Below are 10,039 nucleotides of genomic sequence, written 5' to 3' on the forward strand. Positions count from 1 at the left end.
TCCCAACATCATCACAGAGTGGGAAGGGGTCACTGTGACTGCTGACCCTGCCCCACTCTGTGATGAAGTGTCATCCCTAGGCGTTTCAGGGCTTAACCCCTTCGACGCTCATGACGAGCTGAGCTCGTCATGAGCCACGGTTCTCGTGTGCATGACCGTTAGAACGCTCAGGTGCGGGGCTAATCCCCCTGCTGTGCTGGGCATTCTAAGGAACGGGCATGGTCATGACGAGCTCAGCTTGTCATAAGCACACGAGAAACGTGGCTCATGACGAGCTGAGCTCGTCATGAGTACCGGGGCGCTGTGCGCGCTCCCCCCAGCACAGTGGGGGAATTGGCCCCACAGCCAAGGGGTTAAAACTGAAGAGCCAAGGTGCGAGGCAACCAGTGGCGCTACCCCTTGTCACTGAGGGGAGGGCCTCAGGGACCTTTGCTGAGCTTAGGAGGTCACACCCACAGGAGCTGTGACTTCCTCAGCCCAGCAAAGTTCAGCTCAGGCAGCCAGGAGCCTGCACATTTAGGCATGTCTGGCTCCTGGCAGCCTGATCTGAAAATGAACAGTGTCTGTCAGGCTGACCTTTGTTCAGCCTGAAAGACACTGTTTATGAATGGCAAAAGGTGTGGGGGGGGCGTGGCCCTCAGTCCCAATGGATCGGCCGCAGCTGTTCTATTTATCTTGAAGATATATGTATAAATATATCTTCATGGTACATAAATGTGAAGTTTACAATATTAAATCTATACTCACCTATAGATATGCTCCTTCACAATATTGTATTATTGAATATTCTAGATATGATATTTTAGCACCACTCAAAATTATCAGATACACCTGGGTCATCTGAGTGGTCACTACTATGATGGTATAGTCACCATTGTGATGGTTTCAGATGAGGTTAGTCCTACAAAAATGTATAAAGTCACTGGTAGCTTGAGATTATTTTCATCATATATTAGTATATGACTTCTAAAACCAATGGTTTCTAAAAGTAAAGCTCATTACTTCAAAAGTTGCGTCTTCCACACATGAGTCATGTGATGATCTTAACGTGAATTTTCCCCTATATATAGATTACAAAAGTACATTTGATTGATGTATGGTATATCTTGTAATTCTATGTTGTGCAAGATACTGTCAGGTACCAGTTTCCTAGTGTACCGACGCTGCGAGTAGTACTGCATCAATATTGAAAGTATACCAGGGCAAAAGAAAACATGCTGCAGTTTTACAGAAGAACCGTTTCAACTTTTGAAACATCGGTGGTGCTAATGTAAAAAAAAAGAGTTTATGAAATTCCACCGCCCAAATCTGTGTTGTTAACCGGTAAGTGAACAGCCGCTTGCTTCCTGCGCCCTGTCTTAAGATAACGTGCCCATTTCAGGCTTCTGTCCATAAGGAGTTGGACTAAAAGACGACATTTTAGCGCGATAAAAACAATTAACAAAACAAAGAAGTGTGTATCTCCATATGAAAAAACACAGCCATAACACGCCCTGAAACTGTCAATTGCACACTTAAGAAGTGATGTTATCATAGGTGTTCGTGTTACACTGGAATGGCAATGTTATAATTCATCCCTTTTTGAATGAGAGGGGACAATTAGTGCAGTGAATGTGTCCCATGTGTTCCCTGAGGCATTAACAAGGCCCCGCCGGGCCCCTTGGCAGGCAATAGCCTGGAAGCGGGGCCTGCTTCCCCGCTGAATGTGATCCTGATTACCCCAGCATGCCCACCTGCTGCTCGGGGGCTCCTCTTCGTATGCGCGCGCTGGCAGCCTCTGTTCGCAGTGCCTCCTGGGAGCACAACCTCGAGGGCAGGCCCAGATGACACCAATCTGGCGCAGCACCGGCTGAACAATCAGCGGCGCGCGAGCCGGCCGTTGTTTGGGGTCCTCGTGCCTAGGGGGCGCATTTAGAACAATGGATAGGATTACTTTAGAGATGCAGTGTTGTTTAGGGATGTCCCATATTTACATAAAAGACATCTTGTTTTGTAAACCTTAAATGTTGAGTTACCCATCAATGTTTTGCCTGCACGGTTCCTACCAAGAGTACCCTTTTCCCCCCGTTATAAAATGATAAAATAACGTATCACTGGTTGTTTTGCAACGAAGCTCTGGTTTCATGTTGGTAAGAACATAAAAATAAGGCAATTTTATTCTGTCAGCCCCACCCCAAGGAAACGTGTGACTGATGGATAATGTATTCCATCCAGCTGAACATAAATTAATTGATAGCAAAGCTGCCAGCCTTTTTACATGCATTTCCTACTGAATTTCCCACCAGCTATTTCCGGTGGAACTAGGGGGGACCCAGGGAGAGCCAGGCGCGAGCCGGTCTCTCCCTGGGCAGGTTCGCGCGAGGAACATCAACAGGTGGGGGGCTGATTAGCAGAGGGTTGAAAAGGGGAAGTCAGGCGGGGATTAGCAACTGCGTGGCGGGAGGCGTGTAGGGAGGTTGTTTTGCGGCGTGTATTTGTCGTACCTGGGTTTTCTCTGACCACATGGAGGACGTGGAGGAGGTCAGGAGGGCCGTGCGGTTCCTCTGCGATGCCGGGCGCGAGGACCTGCTGCGGCCGGGTGTCCCAGCGGAGGCGTGGGTCGGACTGGCCCGCCCACCTCGCAAGGCTTCCGAGGGCGTTTCCAGGGCCGTGGACGCTTGTTTAACCCCGGGCCCGGAGGAGGAGGAAGACGGCGAGGCGGCCACGCCTGCGGACGGGCACATGCTCGTTTTGCCGGTCGCTGCAGTGGAGCCCCCGCCGGGTGACCCGGGCGCCCCCCAGCAGGTATGTGCATTCCAGTTACTTGGTGCTGGTTCCCGCGGGGCGCCCGGGGGGAGGCGGGGGCGTTCTGCGGGCCGTCAAGCTCCGCGTTCAGGCGGCTTGGTCTCGGGGAAGACGGGGAGGCTGCAGGCGGGCCCTAAACCAAAGCGGGGGCGGAGCCTGGACTCCCTTGGGCACGCGCCGACCCCTCCCCCTGCCGGTATGCCTGTAGTCCCTGCCGTTACGGTGCCCAATTCTCCGGGGGGGGTTTCCCCACTCCTGTGGCTTAATGGCCAGTGTTTTATGCTCTCTCCTGCCATGCTGGGGCCTGGCCCTGCCCCCCCCCGCGATGTTGGCTCCCCGCACACGGGTGACGCCGGTGCTGGGCCACTCACTGCTGCATTGCCGGCTCCAACCCCTCCTGTGGTCCCCACTCCTGCCCCTGCTGTGGTTCCAGTGGGCACTGTCTCTAGATTGCTGCCCCCCCCGGCCACTGCGGCTGTGGCAGCCGGTTTGCCTGGCCCTCGGGCTGCCATCCCCACGCCCCCGGCTCCTGGTATGAGGGGTTTGTTCAACGAGGGGGCGCCCCAGTACCCGGGGCAAGCCTTGTTCCCGGTCCCCAGGGGGCGGCCAAGTGGCCACTTGGGGGGTCAATCGACTGGGTCGGGAGGTGTCCATGGTCTGGCGTCGGTGGGCCGTCCCTTGGGGGAAAATTGCGGTTCAGCTTTCAGGGACCATGTTGTCGCGCACCCTTCATCGTCTGGCTTGAGCGGCAGCAGTTTTCAATCTGCGCCTTCGGCTGGGCGGCTGTTGGCAGTTTCTACGGGCCCGGGAACTGTCCCCACGGCTGTTTCCAGTGGTGGGCTTTCAGGGGGGCTATCTGGAGCGGATACCTCTTCTACAGTTTTCTGTCCACAAAGCTTTCAGACCATTGATTGGCAGTTTTATGATGGGGGTATTGGTGATGGGGCTATGCCCAGTGGAAGTAATCAAGTTGAATTTTCTGATGCAGCTTTCGGTGGGAGTTTTCATGATGATGAGTTGGAAGAGGGGGAATTGAGGGACAAAGATGTTGGGCTTTTGGCAGCACGGGCCCAGGGGGGTGGGTTGGGGCAACCCACTGTTTCTCGTGTTTTGCAGGAGTCTAGAGCGGACCCTGCAGGTGTACGAGGGGCAGTGTGGTCTGGACCTTCTCAGCGGGATCGTGGGGCCGTCGCCCAGCAGTCGGAGCAGTTACCAAGAGGTAAGGATGGGTGGTGGTCAGTGTGGCAACCTAGGGAGAGTCTCCCGGTTAAGTGTACAAGATCTGTTGGTATGGGTGATGGGGTTGTGGTTGAGCGAGTCGCTCTGGCACCGAGGCTTGAGCGGCCCGTAATTTCAAATGTGCAACCTAGGGAGAGTCTCCCGGTTAAGAGTACAAGATCCTGTGGTACGGGTGATGGGGTTGTGGTTGAGCGAGTCGCTCTGGCACCGAGGCTTGAGCGGCCCGTAATTTCAAATGTTTCTACTGTGCAAGTTGCAAAAGAAGTTTCTATATCGGGGGATGGCGGGGTGGATGCCACTCGGGTAACGGAGGATAGTATCCTACCGAAAAAGTTGCCTTATTCTGGGGTGGGGATGCCCTTGGGGTCCCATTTATCTGAAAAAACAAAGAATCTGATCTGGTCTGGGGCTTTTGTAGATGTTTTTCGTCTTCTCCACAGGGATGTCCAGGCAAAAGAAGGGTCGAAAGAGGAGGAATTAGAATTGGCTCGGAGGCCTCGCGTTCCGAAGTCCATAGAGAATTGGACTTCGGCCTTTCTCATTTATGCCAGCGTTTATTGTCAACGTCATCCTGAGAAAGCGATAGACATGTTTAAATATGCAGATGTCATCCGCAAGGCTCACAGTTATTTTGGAGGCTTTGCTTGGTTGTCCTACGATGACGAATTTAGGGCGCGCATGGCCGCTTTTCCTGAGCGTTCGTGGGGTGCGGTTGACTCTGAGTTATGGTTGCAATGGATGGCATCGGCAAACCCTCCTGCTACGACCCACACAGCTAGCGGGCAACCTGTGTTTTATCGGCCCTTTTCAGCTCGCCCCGCTCAGTCTGGGGCGGGGGTTTGGGGCAGAGGTCAATCAGCCGCTTCTGGCACTTGCTGGCATTTTAACAGAGGTTCCTGTAACAGACCCGCTTGCAGGTATAAACATGAGTGTTCACAGTGTGGAGGGAAGCACGCCCTCACCCAGTGTTTTCCCGGCCAGAGATGGGGTGATCAGGGACGGGGTTCTGGGGGCAGGGGGCAGCACCATCAGTCTGTTTACAAGGGCCCCTACTCCTATTAGGCAGGAGGTTCTCGACCTCTGGCTGGTGGATTATCCGGATTTTGAGGCAGCTAAGATTTTGTCTTGGGGCTTCAAAATTGGGTTTCGGATTGGGTATCAGGGACCCAGGGTGGGCAGGTGGTCGGATAATTTGAAGTCTGCGAAGGAGAGTCCACATGTGGTGCGGAAGAAACTGGATGCAGAGCTTGCGGCTGGTAGGATTGCTGGTCCTTTTGTGCATTGTCCCCTGCCTGACTTGATTGTATCACCCCTGGGCGTGGTGCCCAAGAAGGCGGAAGGGGAGTTTCGTCTTATTCATCACCTGTCCTGGCCCGAGGGTTCCTCAATCAATGACTTTATTGATCCAGCTGACTCAACTGTCACTTATGCTTCGGTGGACGATGCCTTACGGCTCGTGCGCACGGCTGGTGTTGGGGCTTTGCTGGCGAAGAGCGACATTCAGTCGGCTTTCCGGCTATTGCCCATTCATCCTTGGGATTTCAGTCTGTTAGGAATGCATTTTGATGGTAGTTTCTACGTGGATCGGGTGTTGCCCATGGGCTGTTCAGTGTCATGCTCCCTGTTTGAAACCTTCAGTACCTTCCTGCAGTGGCGATTCACTTTTGTCAGTGGCCACGCGTTGGTCTGTCATTACCTTGATGATTTTCTTTTCATTGGGGAGGGTTGCTCTGGGCAGTGTCAGTCGGCTTTGAACATCTTTCAGGCTCTAGCGGAGGAATTGGGTGTCCCCTTGGCGCCGGACAAGACAGAGGGTCCCTGTACGTCCCTGACTTTTTTGGGGATCGAAATTGATACTCTGTCTATGGTGGCGAGACTGCCTGTGGCTAAAGTGAAGGAAATGTCTGCTTTCATACATCTGGTGTTGGGGGAGCGGAAAGTGGTTTTGAAAACTGTTCAGAAGTTGTTGGGTTATCTCAATTTTGCTTGCCGGGTTGTTCGGGCGGGCAGGACGTTCTGCAGACGTCTGGGTCTGTCCATGTCCGGAGCAAGCCTTCCCCATCATAGGGTGCGCATTACCACCGCTGTGCGTGCCGATTTGACTGTCTGGCTTCGTTTTCTGCAAGACTTTAATGGCGTGTCCTTGTTTTTTGCGGATGAGGACATGGTGTGGCAAGTACAGTTGTTCACTGATGCGTCAGGGGCTCACGGATTCGGAATATTTTGGGAAGGTCGATGGTGCGCGGCCGGCTGGCCGGCGCACTGGAAGGATCAGGGTCGCAGCATTGCGTTTCTGGAGCTCTTCCCGCTGCTGGTTGCTTTGCACCTATGGGGGGATGAGTTTCAGAATCGTTCCGTCTTGTTTCACGTGGACAATTTGGCTGTAGTACACCTTGTCAATCACCAAAAGGCTCGCGATTTGCGGGTTTTGCGGCTCCTGCGCGCATTCATGCTGCGGTGTCTGCAACTGAATATTGTCTTTAAAGCGCGGCATGTTCCTGGTACTTCTAATTGCATCGCTGACTCTTTGTCTCGCTTTCAGTGGTCCGAGTTCCGCAAGTTAGCTCCTGGGGCGGACCTGGCACCAACACCGATCCCACAGTACGTATGGGACCTGGGGGATTGAGGGTTCACCACTTGGTGGAAAATTCTGTGGCTGAATCCACCAGGCGGGGTTATGTGAAAGCCTGGTCTGAGTTTCTGCAGTTTTGCAAGGTTTCGATGGGGCCGTTCAGGGCTGGTTGGTCTGATGAACAATGCATCTTGCAGTTTGTTTTACATCTGGCGGACAAAGGCCTGGCGCCCACTACCATTTCGGGTAAATTGGCTGGGGTTTCTTTTTATGGACAGCTTTGGTGGGGGAGGGATCCGGTTGGGGGGGTGTTGGTTCGTAAATTGTTGAAAGGTTTGGCCAGGCTCCGGGCTGGGGGTCAGCAGCTCCGGCAGCCCGTGACGTTTGAATTGCTCCAGTTGATGTTGCCGGAACTGGAGGTGTGTTGTCATGATGCTTTTGAGTGTGCCAAATTTCGTTTGTGTTTTGTGTGGTTGTTCTTTGGGGCATTTCGGGCATCAGAGTTGCTGGGGTTGCGGGGCAGGGTAGGCATGACCAGCGGTGAGGTGGTGTTGGAAAGTGACAGAGTGCGACTTTGGCTGCGGGCATCCAAAACCGACCAGATGGGGAGGGGTAAGTGGGTGTTCCTTGGTAGGAGTGGGGTCTCTGCATGTTGCCCGGTTGGGGAATGGGAAGGGTTTGTGTCCTCTCCGCATTTTCTACAGGGGTCCATATTTTGTCATGCGGATGGTAGTCCCATAGTGGCATCTCAATTGTTGGCTGTATTACGTAAGGTCTTGTTGCGTTTGGGGAAGGACCCTGTTCAGTTTGGTACCCATTCCTTCAGAATTGGTGCGGCGACGGAGGCCGCCCGCCTGGGGTGGGACTGGTCCCAGATCCGACGCATTGGTCGTTGGCGTTCCAAGTGTTGTGAAAAGTATGTGAGGAAATAGTGCATTTTTGGCTGGTCTAACATTTCTTTCTCTCCTAGGTCCCTGGCTATCAGTCGCCGGATGCAAAAGAAGGGTGTGGATACTGGGGCACTCTTTTATTAAACGAGCAGCTTTAGCCGCTGCCAGCCAGCTTTGTGGGAGATCACTTGGCCTGAACAGTATGACACATGAAGTCTCATGGCATGGAACAGGGGGAATGCGCTGGGGTGGGCTTTTTCCCGCCTTGGCTGCTTTGGTTTCGCAGTGTTTGGGGGGCCCTCCGGATCTCCTGGTGCTACATTTGGGAGAGAATGACTTGGTTTCTCTCTCTGGGCTGACCTTGTTAAAATTAATGAAGCAGGACCTGGAAATCATCCGAACCACATGGGAGAGCACCATGCTCATATGGACTGAGTTTGTGCCCCGTTTGCACTGGCGTGGGGCACGGACCCATTCTGCCCTGGAAAAGGCTAGACGGAAAGTGAACAGGACAATGCGCCTTTTTTGTCAACATTGGGGGATATACAGTTTGAACCATTATCATTTACAAGTATCTGAACATCATTTATTTTGTGAGGACGGTGTGCATCTCTCAGCTTTGGGCCTCTCTTTTTACCTCCTTGAACTCAGGGACTTGATTAGCAAGGTTCTTCAAGTACAGTTGTGGTGTGCTCCTTCCTTTCCTTTAGGTGGGGCAGGAAAACGCTAAAGGTTTTCCTGGGTGGCGGGTTTTTGTTAGTGGGGGTGGGCAGCCTGGAGCGGGTTGGCCATCCTGAAGGGTAGCGTTGGGTAGGCTAGGGTTAGTAGGCAGGAGTTTGTTCGGGGTTTTGGGATTTAGGTTTCGTAGGCTCACTGTAGAGTTGAATTATGTAAATAATAAATAAATAATGAATATGTTTATGATATTGATGATGCACCTGTCCTAAAATAAAAGTGGCCTTTCTTGCTCCTAAAAGAAGGTGTGGACAATGTTTTCTTGCGCGAGGGGGGACCCAGGGAGAGCCAGGCGCGAGCCGGTCTCTCCCTGGGCAGGTTCGCGCGAGGAACATCAACAGGTGGGGGGCTGATTAGCAGAGGGTTGAAAAGGGGAAGTCAGGCGGGGATTAGCAACTGCGTGGCGGGAGGCGTGTAGGGAGGTTGTTTTGCCCCACCCACCCTCCCTCTTTTTTCTTTTTCTTTCTTTATTTCTGGGTTTGTTCTTTTGCGGTGCTCTAGGCACTGTTTTAGTTTAGGTAGGTTTGCCACTGTTAGGATGGGTGCCTTTGTTCTTTTGTAGGCGGGTTTTTGTTAGTGGGGGTGGGCAGCCTGGAGCGGGTTGGCCATCCTGAAGGGTAGCGTTGGGTAGGCTAGGGTTAGTAGGCAGGAGTTTGTTCGGGGTTTTGGGATTTAGGTTTCGTAGGCTCACTGTAGAGTTGAATTATGTAAATAATAAATAAATAATGAATATGTTTATGATATTGATGATGCACCTGTCCTAAAATAAAAGTGGCCTTTCTTGCTCCTAAAAGAAGGTGTGGACAATGTTTTCTTGCGCGAGTCCTTCATTTGTAAAAGAGCAAATGCCGGAGACTAAAGCTTTTCTCAGAAGCCAGCCGCTGCTTAATGTTAGGGTTGCCCGCCAAGGCTAACACGTCTTGATTCTACCTTATCCCTCCTTCACCCACCACCCTACACTCAATGCCCCTTTGATTCACCATTGCAGGTTATATTTCATCCTTGCTCTGTCCCCTTGTCACTATTTTCCATCTTTTCTTTTCTCTTCCTTCTTCTTGCCTTTGTCTCTCTTGTTCTGGGTGAACAGGTGATGATGAAAAATAAGTCTGGGGCCCCAGTAGGCCCCACATGCAACCCCTCAAATTGAGCACTGGGGAGGGGGTTAGGCCCAGGCACGATAAAAAAAAAGTGGCCCACTTTTGCATATCGCATTTCCACAAAACACTGCTTCTGCGACATTTTATGGAAAAAAGCGCATGGGGGGGGGGGTATTAAAAAAATGCACGTGTTAGTTTACACTGGTGAAACACACCTGAAAAGAAGTGAGGCCACTTTTGCTCAGGCTCCCTGCCCTCGCTCAATATGCACATATTAATGGACCGGGCCTGCGAGAGAAAGGGAGTGACACCTCTGCCATTGATAAAAGGGAGGTAGTGGACGCCCATCTGCCTCCAGAGAGGCCACTCAGGCACCCACTGGGCCACTGGCAGCATCGAACAATGCAGAAACCGTCCAAATCAGTCCCCCAGCTGCTAAAAAAACCAGCCCACAGCTGGAATTCGGATACGGCCCCTCGGGCATTGCCCGAGTTCTCGCGTTACCAGACCGACGCAGGTGTGCTACTTCTGTTGAAGCTGTGATTTTGGCTCATTTAGTCTGCCCAGTTTGTGTCTTGAGAGAGCAAAAATACTTTCTCTGATGTAACGGTATTCTGTTGTAGCAATTGCCAAGAGTTCAATAAATATGTTAGCAGCCAACTAGAAAGATAGATAGTAATAAAAGCATCTATCCAAAAACGTATTTTTAAAAATTACAATTG

At 52.2% G+C, this 10,039-nt stretch overlaps 1 protein-coding gene across 1 annotated transcript; it reads left to right on the forward strand.

Annotated features, from left to right (window-relative positions):
- The first annotated feature begins 3,368 nt into the window (after window positions 1-3,368).
- On the forward strand, window positions 3,369-8,901 carry LOC144771935 (uncharacterized). Its single transcript, XM_078656166.1, has 2 exons — window positions 3,369-4,003; window positions 7,566-8,901. Exons 1-2 carry the CDS (start codon window positions 3,733-3,735, stop codon window positions 8,213-8,215), a joined length of 921 nt encoding a protein of 306 aa, XP_078512292.1. The 5' UTR covers window positions 3,369-3,732; the 3' UTR covers window positions 8,216-8,901.
- Window positions 8,902-10,039: the final 1,138 nt, after the last annotated feature.

The sequence above is a fragment of the Lissotriton helveticus genome, chromosome 8 (assembly GCF_964261635.1).
Source record: "Lissotriton helveticus chromosome 8, aLisHel1.1, whole genome shotgun sequence".
Taxonomy (NCBI): Eukaryota; Metazoa; Chordata; class Amphibia; order Caudata; family Salamandridae; genus Lissotriton; species Lissotriton helveticus.

Coding starts and splice junctions, on each gene's coding strand:
- LOC144771935 (XM_078656166.1), top strand. CDS start 3,733: ATGCCCAGTGGAAGTAATCAAGTTGAATTTTCTGATGCAGCTTTCGGT. Junction 4,004..7,565: donor GTCGGAGCAGTTACCAAGAG/GTAAGGATGGGT, acceptor TTTCTCTCCTAG/GTCCCTGGCTATCAGTCGCC.